The 15,416-nt window shown below is 42.6% G+C and overlaps 1 protein-coding gene across 2 annotated transcripts in view; it reads right to left on the bottom strand.

Annotated features, from left to right (window-relative positions):
• ZC3H6 (zinc finger CCCH-type containing 6) overlaps nt 1-3,827 on the bottom strand; it is a 61,712-nt gene extending 57,885 nt beyond the window's left edge. Inside the window, exon 1 of one of the 2 annotated variants that reach the window (XM_070068806.1) lies at nt 3,368-3,827. In XM_070068806.1, the coding sequence (XP_069924907.1) occupies nt 3,368-3,399 (32 nt within the window). In that variant the 5' untranslated portion in view covers nt 3,400-3,827. The remainder of the gene's footprint in view (nt 1-3,367) is intronic. The other variant, XM_070068807.1, reaches the window with a different exon arrangement.
• Nucleotides 3,828-15,416: the final 11,589 nt, after the last annotated feature.

Raw genomic sequence — 15,416 nt, 5'->3', positions numbered from 1 at the left:
TATTCTGCAATGCCTCCCTGAAGATTTTCTCTGTACTCTAACACACTCAGTTCATACCCCCACCATAATACTTGGGCTATAACTATGTATCCATTTCCCAACTAGATTCTAAGATCCCACAGAGCAAGTACATGATGCCATGATGCTGCATCTAGATTTGTTTCATCAGTGCTTAATGCTATACTTCGAAAGGAAACACTGAATCTGGGGTGGGGGGGGGGGAGGTAGGGGTTGGGGACAGAATGTCTTCCTAAGAGAGTGCTTTCCAACCTCAAACCTGAACCTGATACATAACTTCAGTTTCACATTTCCTAAAGAAGGACTCTGTATGGTAATTTCAATAATAGTTAAATTGGTGGATTCAGAAATCCAAAATAATAGTCAGGGAGGGCAGCTACTCCACTAAACAAGCTAATTTACAAATCAGATATTGAGTAGAGCATAAAGTATACTCTGATGTGAAAAAAGGCATCTATAATTCTTTTAACTGACTTTTTAAAGAGAGAAGGGAAACTGGTGACAATCTAGTTCAACTACCTCATTTCATGAAGAAAAAAAAATCATTAAAAAGAGTATTAACCAAGTTAGAAGACAGACCAGAATCAAAATGGAAGGTTCTCTCAAACATAACACATTACAATTCCAACCTATACAAGAATTAAAGGCCAGAAATCACTCAGTAACTTCCCTGTGCCAAACGTAAATAGTGACAAAATATGGCAAGTAGTAGTTTGTATACTAGGTCCTTATCTGGGCTGTGATTGTGAGAGCTCAAACAAATCACTGAACATTGTAATACTACCATGATGACCTACCACATGGGATTAATTCAACAATCAAAGGAAAGTCTTGTCATAAAGAAAGTACAATCATCTCTATTCTAGTCACTTCAGAATCTCCAGTACAATCTTTTGGCAAGATTTCAATTGATATAGGGAGCTATGGAGGGCCATAAACCACCATAATTCTGACTATTTGGAATTTTACTGTTGTTTATATGACAAAGGAAAGGAGGGAAGGAAGGCATTGAGGATGTTTATAATAGGCAAAGAATTATCTCCTTGCAAAGGAAAGTATTAGCCATACCTCCTCATCAGTTAAACTCTAAGGATCATAAGCTTACATTAATTCATATTAAAAGCATCTTTTGCCCCAGTGCAGGCCTTGTAAAACTTATCAGTAGCCCATTTCAGAAAATTCTTTAGTAGTTACTTGGGTTGCATTTATCTTTTCCTTCTCTACTGCAGAACGTGTCCAAAGCAGGGGCTCATAGTATTTAGCCTTCAAGAGTTGTTTGCAAATTGCTTTAATTGGGTTTAACTGGGTTAACATCCAACTGAAATATAAAGCTAGCTTGCTCGAGCTGCGCCTGAGAGGAATTCAGTATTCCTGGGAAGCATTCAAAACTGTTTAAACACAGGCCGAGGTTCAGCCTACAACAACGACACCATTACTTTTTTCCAAAGCGCCCCAGAGATGGTTGAGAACCACCGATCTTGGGGAAGTTGAAATTTTCCCTTGGAATCCTTTTAGCAATAACATAAGTAGCAACAAGGCTGGAGCTAGAACCATTTCTCCTGACTATTTAGATAGTTCAGGTTTTCTGGGGTTTGTTTTCACGTGGGACGACTAAAAAAAAAAAATAGTATGAGAAACAATCTATTTGCCTCAGAATACTGCCACTTAACTGAATTAAAATATAGCTGAAGAAAATATTGTGTACTAATCTGAAACAAAATAGGCTAAAATCACACTAATCTTGACCACTAATCTTCAGTTCCTACTAAGCTGTTAATATTTCACAAAGAATTCTTCAAAGTTTTCAACATTTAAACCAGTATTTTAAAATTTCAAGTCATTTTTAAATTCCTTACTAGAAAACTTATATTGATTTTTGAATCTGGTGACATGGTTGCTTCATTATGTAGAATACATAATTCTAAATCTTAAAGGTACTCTACTCTGCACTAACAGATAACGGATTTCCTTTCACATAAAAGAACAAATTTTAGTCTGTTTTAGCAAAACCCCATCACTGGTTTGCCCACAGATATTCAGAGTGGAAAACTTCTCAAAGTACTAGTGAATTCATTTCATGCATTCTTTTAATGGGGAAGATTAAAAAAAATAGTGAGGTGCAAAGTTCATGCACCTATATTTTTAAGAGTGCATTTTCTTTTCTAAAAACGACTACACCTTTGACTTGTCTTCTAGGAATCTGCTTTTATTATTACCGTACCAAAACTGTTGCAAAATCACTTTTATCTCTCTCAAGATTATCAAACAGATATTTCAAATTCCAGTGATGTCTGTGATTTTTGTTTCTGGGTTTAAAAACAAAACAAAAATAGAAAAGTGTTTAGAATGCGTTACCAAAAGCTGAACAAGTTACTCCACAGGTAAAACTTCAGCAACCTGTATATGACTTAGAGCACAATGCATACTTTTGATTACTTCTATTAACAATGAAGCTAATTACGAGGTTCTACATTTTCAAACTGTTATTCTACGCAAAAATAAAACGCAATGGATTTTGTGCCGGTAATTTTAATGAATGAAAGCCCCTCCCTCTCCGTGATTAAGATGACTACGGACGTAAACTTACAATCTAACCGAAGCTTAAGTCTCCTAAAAGCGCATACTTTATAACTGTCCACCGAACTGCTAAATGGAACCAAGAACCTGCCTCTTCGGCCACAGCCAGAGATTAAAAAAAAAAAATTTTTTTTCACCAGAATCTGTTACATCTTCAAGCGATACACAGTATCTAGAAAATCGGGCCAGCTGGAGTAACCCTCAGCGTTCCCACTTTCGGAGCAGGCTGCGCTACATACACCGAGGTCTGCACATCCCAAGTAGTCTCCGTGTTAACACGTTTAACTTGCCATTCCCAATCCCAAGGGCGAGACCGCAGACGACAACGGCCCTCGGGGTAGGGGGTAGGGGGTTGGGGGGGGAGACTCCAAACTTTCCTTAAACCCAAACGTGTTTGTTTTCAGAGGCGTGCTCGGGTGGGAGTCAAACAGCACCACGCCACTCCGAGTGGGCGTCCTGGGCTGCTCCTGCTGGGCCGTCGTCGGCAGCGGCCCCCGGGGCCGGGGAGACGGAGGGAGCGCGGCAGAGCCGCGCGCCGCACCCCCAGCCGCCCCGGGCGGGGGGCTCGCGCGTGCCCGGCCGGGGCGGGGCGGCGCCGGCGACCCCGGACCTGCCCGCGGCCGCGAGCCTGAGGTTCACACGAGGGCGCGCGTCATGGAACTGACGGAGCCACACAGAGACGTCCAAGTCATGCAGGAGGCGCCCGGCCCGGCCCGCCCCCGCCGCCCGACCCTCCTCTCCTCCGACAGAAAGACAGACAAGGGTTCCCGACCTGTCGTGCCCTGCATGTTCACAGTCTGTCATGTTTGGTCAAGAACGGGGGGGGCTGGAGGGCAGGTCTGCGAAGCCGGCGGCGGCGGGGCGCGGGGCGGACCCCCTGCGCCGCCTGCGGGCACCTGCTCCCGGCCGCCGCCGACAGGTGACGAAGTGGTAAAAACTCACGGTTACTAGTGAGCGACACAGACACAGACTTTCCAGTCTATTAACAACCACGCCAGAGAGATGGGGCTCTAACTGCACACACTGGGCAACGGCCCCGCGCTGCCGGCGCTGCCGCTCTAGTCTCTATTCGCCGCCGGTGGCTGAGGCGTGGGAGCGGGCGGGCGGGCGGCGTGCGGCGACGCGGGGATTTGGACAGTGGCCGTAACGGTGATTTCTCCTCACCAACATGGCGGCACCCGAGATAGGCGGCTCGAAAAGATGGCGCCGGCCGCAACACCTTGCCCGGGACTAAAGGGCAGGAGAGATTCCTCCGCGAGCCGCGGCCCTTGCCCAGCCCGCCGGGGCCGAGCGCGCGGGCCATTGGAGGAGACGGCGCGTCAATCACCTCCAGGGGCGGGCCTCTGCCCGTCTCTGCGCGCCGGCGGAGGCAGCAGCCTGGCGGCGAGGCCGAGCGCAGAGAGACGCGGCCGGGTGGCTCCCGCTGTAGCTCCGGGCGGGGGAGGCGGCCCGTGGGACCCGCGAGGTCCCCCGGTCCACCCGCGCCTTGGGCCCGGCCGGTGTGAGGCCGCGGCTTGCCTGCGAGACACTGGCCGCCCAAGGGCTGAGGAGTTGCAGACGCAACGAATTAAAGAGTCAGCGAGCCGTTAGCCGATGTGGGCAGGGATGGGGTGATAAATAACCGGCGCCTTTGTTGGTGAAACAAGGGGGAAATGTACTTTTCTCCTTCAAAGATGTAGCGATGAGCTCGTTTTGTAATGTTTAGTGCTCAGAATCGCGTCTTGAGGACCATGGCTCGGCCGTGCAGTATTTCTGATACGTGGCAGTAAATTTATGCACCTGACACTTTCTTGGTAATCAGATTAAAATAGATGTAAAAAATAATTATGTAAACGTTAATTCTTATATCGACATGTAAAATGCATGCGAAGGTCTTATAAATAAGAACTAGGCGTTACATTACTCCAAACGAATGTGGCCATTAGAATGTTTAAATGACAAGCCAATGTTTTGGCCTACTTAATATGGTGGATGACTTCATTGTGAAGGAAAGTTACTTGATTTCTATAAAAATGATGGACTTAATGGTTAATCCTCCCACCCAACTACCCGACTTCCATTGTGTCCTGAACAATGCATTTTGGAGATGCGTAAATGGAGTGCATTTAGAAGTAGCTGCAGTAAATGGATTATTTTGAAGTTAAAAGCTTTGTGTTTATACGTTAAAAGGAGAAAAATCTCTTTTTTAAGTTGAATGCACCCATTGAGAGGATAGATAATTCCAAAGACAGCGGCCATGATACCTTAATAGGGAAATTTCAAAAAGCAGATGGTTTGGAGGGAACAGTATTAGCATCTGGAATTATGTTAGAATGTCGGGGCTTTGTTATACCTATTTTACTGAATCTAGGGCTTACCTTGGCTAATTTGGATAGTTGATTAGTGTGAAGTTATCCAAAGGCATTTAAGACACCGTTTCTGTTTTTTCCTGCACTTCTGTTTTCCAGTCTCCTAGACCTAGAGGCCTGTCTCTGGTTTGTTACTGGGTGTGCAACAAGGCAATTCTTTCTGGATGAAAAGCCTGCTTTTGTAACCCTTGGTACACTCTGCTTAGGATGTTTGATGCTAAAGTATGGCATCAGGCCCAGTCTGTTTCCTTTGGTAACAGAAAGGGAAGAGTGGGTGGGTGGGTGGCTGAAATACAGGGGTAAGAGTGCTCGGATAGATTTAGGTTATAAATGTGTTTAAATCTGTTACACAGAATGCGGCCTTTTTTTTTTTTTTTTTTTTTTTTTTTTTTTTTTTTTTTTTTTGGATAAAGAAAGCCAACATTTCTCCCTTTGTCTTTAACTGGCTCAGTTAAGGAAAGGACCGTATCCATCACAGAGAGTAATAGATTCTACCTAACAATGACCAGGAACCAAGAGAGAGATAAAAACTTTCACCCCATAATGAATCTGCCCAAACCTCCACGGTAAGAGACAACCAAACTCTGGCAAGGTTTATAGCAGCAGGAGGCTATGTCCCTAGGATGATCCCAGCCTCCCATCAAAATGCTGGCCTAAGAAGACACAGCACTGTAGTAAAATTTACCAACGGCACTGTAGGCCCCTGATCTCTCCTTGTTAGAGCCTTTGCTAAATTGAGAATCCTTTCTCTGTCCCTTTGAGATGAGACTGTATCTCGTACAACTCTGGAATGTAATCAGGAATGATATTAAAAACCATTAATATAAATGAATAAGGATTTTTTTTTTTTTTTTGACAGGCAGAGTGGATAGTGAGAGAGAGAGACAGAGAGAAAGGTCTTCCTTTTTGCCGTTGGTTCACCCTCCAATGGCCACCGCAGCTGGCGCGCTGCGGCCGGCGCACCGCGCTGATCCGAAGCCAGGAGCCAGGTACTTATCCTGGTCTCCCATGGGGTGCAGAGCCCAAGTACTTGGGCCATCCTACACTGCACTCCCGGGCCACAACAGAGAGCTGGCCTGGAAGAGGGGCAACCAGGACAGAATCCGGCGCCCCAACCGGGACTGGAACCCGGTGTGCCGGCGCCGCAAGGCGGAGGATTAGCCTAGTGAGCCGAGGCGCCGGCCCAGGATTTCTTAATATGACTTCTTTTAAAAAAGTTTTTTGGGTTCATGAAATAAGGCTAATTTTATTTGCTTTGTTCTAAATCTTAAAAATTTGGTAGATATTATTCATTACTGTTTTGTTTATATTTTTGTATTTAAATTCATAAAATAGATCTGTCATTTTCTTTTACTATTTTAACTATATTATCAAGGTTATGCTGGCTTTGTAGAATGAGGTGGGAGTATTCCCCTATTTTTGATCATCTGAAAGAGTCTGTGTAAAGCTAGAGTGTTCTGTTCTTTGAAAGTTTAGAACAATTTGTCTGTAAAGCTGAACATGACATCTTCTTTGTAGAAAGATTTTTCCAAGTCATTGCTTCAGTTTCTTTTACTCTTTATAGGACTATTCAAGTGTTTTATTTTTTCCTGAGTCAGTTCTTGGGATGATACATTTTCTATGGGTTTATACATTTTAGCAAGATTTTCTAAGAATTTACTCGTCGTCTAGGATATCAAATATACTTGTTAATAGTATTCGGTTATTAGCCTCTTATTGCTATGTCCTTTCAGCCAAGACTATTGCTTGCAAGTTTTCTAGTTTCTGTATCTTTGCATGATAAAACAGTCAAGCAAAGTAATTTAAAACCTTTTATTATGATGATGTTGGATTTACTGATTCCTTCTTTAGTTGTATCTCATTTTTGCTTTTATAGTATAAGGATAGTTTACTAGGTGCATTAATGACTTAGTAAAGTTTTGTTTTCTTTGTGAGCTATTTACTAACTTTCTCCATTTCTAATGCTGTTTGTCATAAAGTCTTTTTAAAAATATTTTTAAATATACATATAGCTACAAAAGCTTTTTTTTTTCTGTTTTCTCAACCTCAGCATTACAAAAGCTCGAGATTCCATACTACCCTGGTTTTAGTCTGTAGGGCACTTGCACTAAGTGTGGGTTACTGTTTGTACAAGGCTTCCGTGGGAGAAGAGCATAATCAGAACCATTTCTCTTTCATTTTTCTCCTTCCACGTCCTTCCCAATCTGCTACTTATCTCACACACAAGACACTAACTGCTGTAGTTTGTGTCCCCGAGAATTCATGTGTTAGAAATTTCATCCCCAAATTAACACTGTTGAGAGCTAGGGCCCAATGGGAAATGTTTGGGTCATGAGGGCTCTTCCTTTGTGAATTTATTAATGCCCCTAGGAGAAGGGCTATGGCAGCGGGTTCTTTCTCTTTTGCTCCTCACCGTGTGAGGATACAGGGTTTGTCCTTCTGTCCCTTCCATCTTCTGCCCTGTAATGATCCGGCAAGAAGACCCTCATCAGATTTGATGTTGGTGTCTTGATTTGGGAGTTCTCCCTCTAGAACTATGAGGAAATAAATGTCTGTTCTTTACTTATGGCCTAGTCTGTTATAGCTGCACAAAATGGGCTAACTCCAACCCATACATAGACCTTAGTTCAAAATATCACCCAGTCCTAGAAAATTCTCTCTGCCCCTTCCCATTCAATGCTCATCTCCACTCCAAAGACAGCCACTCCTGTGAGTTTTTCTATTCTAAATCAGGTCTGCCTCCTTCATAGCATCACTGTTATGATTCATGGATTGAAAATGCGCTGTGTCATATTAGGCTTCTTTCATTCAATGGAGTAACTTTCTCCTAAAAATTCCCTTTTTAATTTTTATATTTCTTGCCTTGTTCAGAATCTTAGTGAGAAAACACTCAGTTGTGTCAAGTATATTAGCTGTGGGGTTTAAGATGCTGCTATGGTTTGGGTTTCAGTTTGGCTATTAGGGGCCCACCAAAGCCCTGTGTGTTAAAGGCTTGATCCTCAAGGTGGTACAATTGGAAGGCAGTGAAATGTTTAGGAAGTGGGGTCTGGTTAGAGGTCCCAAGGTCATTGGGGGCATGTCTTTGCAAGGTAATTCTTGCAAGAGAAAGTTGCAAAAGCCTGAGCTGGGTCCAGCTGCTGTCTTTGCCTCGGGGCTCACCATGCGGTCCTTCCTCTGCACGTATGCCCACCACCCTCCATCCTTACCAGGTGCCAGACCAGTGGGGCTACCTGATCTTGGACTCGATCCCCAGAGCTGTGAACAACTAAATAAACCCTTTATCTTTAAAAGTGAGGCTGCCCCGGCGAATTTTGTTACAGTGATGAACAGCGAATACAGATGCCCTCTATCAGCTTAAGAAAATTCTCTTCTATTTATAGTTTGCTGAAAGATGTTATCCCAAATCCATTTTAGATAATTGTAAAATAATTTTGTGTTAATTGATGCATTCATTTTATTTGACTCATAGTGTGTTGAATTAACATTGACTTTGAAATATGAGCCATCCTTATAATCCTGAGATAAACTTCACTTGGTTATTATATATTATTCTTTTGTATTGCTGAATTTGCTGTCTAACGTTTTCTTGAAGATTTGAAAATCTGCGTTCAAAGGAGGATATTGGTGTGTAGTTTTCTTTTATTGCCTGACTGTACTTTTGCAACTGGGTTGATGTTAGCCTCATAGAATAATTTGGAGGCCTGGCATTGCTGCATAGCAGGTTAAGCCACCACCTGCAGTGCCAGCATTCTGTATAGGCACTGGTTTGAGTCCTGGTTGCTCCACTTCTGTTCCAGCTCCCTGCTAATGTGCCTGGGAAAGCAATGCAAGATGACCCAAGTCCTTGGGCTCCTGGATCCACATGAGACCCAGATGGAGCTCCTGGCTGTTGGCTTCAGCCTGGACCAGCCCCGGCCATTGCGGCCATCTGGGGAGTGAACCAGCAAATGGAAGGTCTCTCTCTGTCTCTCCCTCTCTCTGTAACTCTGCCTTTCAAATATAAAAAAAAAAAAAATCTTTAAAATTAAATAATTTGGGAAGTGTTCCATCCTTTTCTGCTTCCTCTATGAGACCATGTAAATTTAATATTTCTTCCTTAAATTTTCAGTATAACTACCCAGAAAAAGCATCCTGGCCTTGAGACTTCTTATTTAAATTTTTTTTGGTTCAAATTTCTAGTTATTTTCATTTTATTTGAGAGAGAGTGAGAGCGAGAGAGTGAGAGAAAGAGAGAGAATATCTTCTATCTACTGGTTACTCCCAAAATGACTGTAAAAGCCAGAGCTGGGCCAGGCCAAAACCAGGAGCCTGAACCTAATCCGGGTCTCCCATGTAGGTGTCAGGGTCCCAACTACATGAATAAATTTGCAGGAAGCTGGATCAGAAGTGGAGTCAGGACTCGAACCAGGCGCTACAGACGCTCTCTGGGCATCCCAAGCTGCTCCACGTGAAGACTTGTAAGGTAGGAGTTTAGTTTCCTCAGTTGTTCTGTTATGATGATAGGTGCCATCTTAGATGAATTTTCACACTTTGTAGTTGAGAGGAACTTAGCCACTTAATCTAAGTTGTCAAATTTATGTGCAGTGATTTTCATAATTCTGACTTACTGTCCTTTTCATTATATGTGGAGTCTGCACTAGAATCCTTTCATTTCCAATTGGGCATTTATATTTTCTCCCCTTCTTAACTTTTATGTTTTGCTAGAGATTTATCCATTTCATTATCTTCTCAAATAATTAGCTTTTGGTTTGATTGATTTCCTGTATTTTTCTGCTCTTACCTGTCATTTATTTTTATTTATTTTCTAATTTCTTGTGTTATTGATTTGAGGTCTTTCTTCTTTTCAGATATAAGTATTGAGAGCTCTAAGATTCCTGCAAATACAGTTTTAATAGTAGCCCACAAACTTGGCATTTTCATTTTTATTGAGTTCAAAATGTTTTCTTGTTTATCTCTTGAATTGTTTGACCCATGGATTATTTAGAATGTATTTAATTTCCAAGTATTTGGAGATTTTTCCATTATATATTGTTGATTTCTTATTTAATTCCTTTATAGAGAACATACTTTATATTATTTCAGTTATATTATATCTGTTACGGTTTATTACACAGAATACGGTTTATCTTGGTGAGTGTTCCATTTGCTTTGCTCTGTGCACATGTATTTAAGATTATGACATTGTGATGGATTTATCTTATGACTATGTAATATCCATTTTTGTCTCTGCTGATTTTTTACTTTGAAGCCTAATTGGTATAATGTGATCACTCCATATTTCTTAGGGTTAGCATTTGTATAGTATAACATTTACTTTTTTTTTAAAGATTTATTTTATTTATTTGAGAGGTAGAGTTACAGACATAGAGAGGGAAATACAGAAGGAAGGATCTTCCATCTGCTGGTTCACTCCTCAAATGGCCACAATAACTGGAGCTGAGCCGATCTGAAGCCAGGAGCCAGGAGCTTCTTCTGGGTCTCCCATGCAGGTGCAGGGGCCCAAGCACTTCCACTGCTTTTACAGGCCATAGCAGAGAGCCAGATCGGAAGAGGAGCAGCCGAGACAGGAATCAGTGCCCATAATGGGATGCCAGCCTCGCAGGTAGAAGCTTATCCTGCTATACTTCAGCACCAGCCCCTACTTTTAATTTGCCCATGTCATTATATATATATATATATATATATATATATTGTTGTTGTTGTTGTTGTTGTTGTTATTTGACAGGCAGAGTTAGACAGTGAGAGAGAGAGAGAGAGAGAGACAGAGAGAAAGGTCTTCTTTCCATTGCTTCACCCCCCAAATGGCCGCCACGGCTGGCGCTGCACTGATCTGAAACCAGGAGCCAGGTGCTTCCTCCCAGTCTCCCATGCAGGTGCAGGGGCCCAAGCACTTGGGCCATCCTCCACTACCCTCCTGGGCCACAGCAGAGAGCTGGACTGGACGAGGAGCAACCCGGTACCCACATGGCATGCTGGCACCGCAGGCGGAGGATTAACCAAGTGAGCCACGATGCCGGCCCCCATGTCATTATATTTAAAGGGACTTCCTTGTGGAGGGCAAATAGCTTGATCATGTTTATCCTTCTGATGATCTTTTTGTTTTGCTTGGTACATTCAGCCTATTTACATTCAGTGTGTAACTGCTGCTAAGCATGGCTTCCTGTCATCTCAAAAATGTTTTCAATTCATTCTTTTTTAATCTTCTATCTCTCATTTTTGCTTTAACATTTTGAGATTTCATTTTAATTTATTCATTGTATTTTGGAATATATCTTTTTATTTGTTTTCTTAGAGGATTCTCAGGAATTATATAAACTGAACTTACTACAGTGAATTAGTATCAGTAGATTGCTACTTCCTATGTCTGTTAGAACCTTACCACCAGTTTGGTCTTACTATCTTCCTTGATGTATGTTATCATTGTTTCATGTGTTATGTCTATACATATTGAAAACCCCATCAACAAATGATGGGTGTTAGTTTTTGCTTTTAACCATCAAACATATTGTAAGGAACTCACAAGAAGTGTTTATTATTATATTTACTCAGATATTTCATATATTTGCCGTTTCTGTTCCTCCTAGCTAAAGAACTTCCTTTAGCATTTCATCATGATGCAGCTGTCCCAGGTTCAACAAAAACCATGCTAACACTTCCCTCCAGAAAGGATGGAAAGTCCCTTTTCTACTTTTATATGATCTTTATTCTTTTTTTAAAAAAGATATTTATTTATTTTATTTGAAAGTCAGAGTTAGACAGAGAGAGGAGGAGAGGCAGAGAGAGAAAGAAAACTTCTATCCGATGGTTCACTCTCCAGTTGGCCACAACAGCTGGAGCTATGCGGATCACAAGCCAGGAGGCAGGAGCCTCCTCGGTGTCTCCCACACTGGTGCAGGGGCCCAAGGACTTGGGCCATCCTCCACTGCCTTCCTAGGGCATAGCAGAAAGCTGGATGGGAAGTGGAACAACCAGGACTAGAACCGACACACATATGGGATGCTGGTGCCTCAGGCCAGGGCTTTAACCCACTGTGCCACAGTGCCGGCCCCATATGATGCTTATCCTTCTAATTCTTTTAGCTTAGTCACACGACTGCTTTCATACCCTAAAATAATGAGATATAAAGTTTACTATTACACATCTCATGTTAGATGCAAGGGCCATATGAGAAAGATTTTAAATATATATGCATATATATACATAAATTTGTATGTATATACACATATATACATATATACATATATGTATATATACATGTATACATACATATATACATATTTGTATATCATATATGTGATATATATGTATATATGTATATATACATATCCTCACATACATACATGTATACAAATATATATCAAATAAAGCATGAAATATTCATAGCTATTCCAGTCAGTTCTGCTACTGGTCCTTGTGTTTTTTGGTATTCATATCCCAACTTTCTGCCTCTGCCTTTGGCATATTCCCTCCCCTGTAGCTGGCCTAGGCTCCTTGCTTGCTGTGTAACCCAAATCTTGATTCCAGACAGGTTTGGGCCACCAGTAGTGCTGCCTGTGATGGCTGACTTTTCTGTTTTCATCAATAGGACTTCTGTTGTTTAGCCCTTCCCTCTCTCCCCTTTTCTAGACATATTTTCCTTCAGCTTCACTGCATAGTCAGGATAACTTGATAGGATTAGTCACCACTGCCACCACCATAAGTCTCTTCTTTATCTATAGGTGTAGTGGCCTGAGAAGCCCTAAATGGTCAGATGGCTGTTTCAGTTTCTGATTTAATGGAACCATTGTCGTTCTCTTGATGGAAGCGTTCCTACTTTTGGAACGGATAACTACACCAGTGATTCTCAACTAGGGACGATTTTGTCCCCTAAAGGACGTTTGGCAATGTCTAGCGACATTTTTGGTTGTCACAGCTGGGGAGCAGATGACATCTAGTGGTAGAAATTAGAAATGCTGCTAAACATCCAACACTGCCCAAATCTGTCTCCTGTAACAAAGAATTAGGCAGCCCCAAACGGTAATACTGATGTTGAAAAACCCTGCCCTAGATCAGCAGAGCCCAGAGTTTTAGGGATGGGAAGCAAAATACTTCGTCTAATACATCAATATGATGGTACAGAGAGGCTCTGCTCATTTCATGCCTTGTTTCCCAAAACCCCTGACCCTGGCTATGGGGAAATATGTTGGTGAATGTTGACTTGTAGTGTATGCCCATGAGGTACTAGACCTAGATAATTCTGTTACTATGTCCTCAAGAAAGAAGTCATTCTACCATGGTATCATGCCATGTTATTGTGGCAAAATAAAAATGACGTGATTTCAGCCATTTTTAAGTGTACAGTTCAGGGGCAACAGTTACAGCCACACTGATGTACAATCATCACCATCATTACCAAACCTTTCCATTATCTAAAACAGAAGCTTAATGTAACCTTTCCATTTCCCCTCCCCTCAGTCCCTGGTAACCTCTAATTTACTCTTTCTCTCTATGAAGATGCTTATTCTAAATATTTACTGTGAATGAAATCACACAATATTTGTCACTCTGAGTCTGGATTATTTTAATTATATGATTCTCAAAGTTCACCCATGGCATGTCATGTATTTATTCTTTTTAAAATATTTATTTTCATCTGGTTGAATGGGTGACAGAGAGGGAACGAGAAGAGGGGAGTGCCTGCAGTGCCGGCATTCTGATATGGGTTCCGGTTCGAGTCCCAGTTGCTCCACTTCCAATCCAGCTGCTCCATTTCCGATCCAGCTCTCTGTTATAGCCTTGGAAAGCAGTAGAAGATGGCCCAAGTGCTTGGGCCCCTGCATCTGCGTGGGAGACCTGGAGGAAGCTTCTGGCTCCTGGTTTCAGATCAGTGCAGCTCCAGCCGTTGTGGCCATCTAGGGAGTGAATCATCAGATGGAAGACTGCTTGCTCGCTCTCTCTGCCTCTGCCTCTCTGTAACTCTTTCAAATAAATAAATAAATAAATCTTTTTTTTAATTAAAGATTTATTTATTTCAAAGTCAGAGTTACACAGAGAGAGCAGGAGAGACAGAGAGAGAGAGAGGTCTTCCATCTGCTGGTTCACTCTCCAACTGTCTGTAATAGCCAGGGCTGGGCCAAGAGCCCGGAACCCAGTCAGAATTCGCATACGGGTGGCAGGGAGACAACTGTTGCCTCCTGGGGCACACATTAACAGTATCTGAAGTGGAGAAGCTGCGCCTTGAAACAGGCACTCCAATATCAATATCATCAATATCCATATAGTATGCAGGAATCTCAAGAGGTGACTTTAACCTCTGTGCCAACAGTGCACCTGAGTTCCTCCCAATTTCTGTTTTCAGTTTTTTAGAGTACATATTTTTTTAAAAAAGATTTATTTATGTGCAAGGCAGAATTACAGAGGGATAGGGAGAGGGGCACATTTCATCAGTTTCACTCCCTGAATGGCCCCAAACCCAGATGGTCCCAATGGCCAGGCTAAAGCCAAGGGCCTGGAGCTTCATTAGGGTCTCCCGCCTGGGTGAAGAGGCCCAAGCACTTGGACCAACTTCAGGTGTTTTTGCAGCCACATTAGCAGGAAGCTGGATTGGAAGTGGAGCGGCTGCGACTCAAACAGCGCCTGTATGGGATGCCAGCTTAACCTGCTGCGCCACAACACTGGCCCCTAGAGGGTATACTTAAGAGCAGAACTGCCAGGCCGTGTAATCATTCTATGGTTACGGTAGCCACTTAAAGAGATCATCACCTAACTCCATCTATATAGCAAACCATCCCAAGACTTTGTGGTTTAAAACAATGATTTCCTGTTTTCCAAATGTGTGCTCTATTTTCCTGACTTCATCTAATTCTCTCTAGTCTCAGTGGGCTGCACAGACTCTAAAAGTTACCTAACTTGTTTCTTCACTCCTGCTTCTATCTACATTTAAAAATGTAGAGGGCAATAGTACATACAGTACCAAGCTACAGCTGAAGCTAGAAGCAATTATTTCTTTTCCAAAAAAAGATTTATTTATCTGAAAGGCAGAGTTAGAAAGAAGCAGAGAAGAGAGAGGTCTTTCATCTGCTGGTTCACTCCCCAAATGGCCACAACAGCCAGGGCTGCACCAGAGAAGCCAGGAGCCAGGAGCTTCTTCCAGGTCACCCAGGTGGGTGTAGGGGCCCAAGCACCTGGGCCATCTTCTGCCTTCCCAGGCGCATTAGTAGGATCTGAAGTGGAGCAGCCGGGACTCAAAAGGCCATTCCTGCTGCAGGGGGAGCTTAACGCCCTGCGCCGCAGCCAGCCCCTGAAATGGCTTAAATAAAAGTGAGCTATTTGCAACCCTCGCTTAGAAACACTATGATCTCTACTGAGGAGTTTTCGCCAAAGTGAAAGAAAAGAGAAGCCTAAGGAGTTAAGTTACAAAATTCCATTAAATATCTGACATGATAAAAAAAAAAAAAAAAAAAAAAAAAAAACACGGAAAGCACCACCATCGGC

Source organism: Oryctolagus cuniculus, chromosome 2 (assembly GCF_964237555.1).
Source record: "Oryctolagus cuniculus chromosome 2, mOryCun1.1, whole genome shotgun sequence".
NCBI classification, from domain to species: Eukaryota; Metazoa; Chordata; class Mammalia; order Lagomorpha; family Leporidae; genus Oryctolagus; species Oryctolagus cuniculus.
The sequence above is the reverse complement of the archived record's forward strand: the minus strand, read 5'-3'. Positions and strand labels throughout refer to the sequence as shown.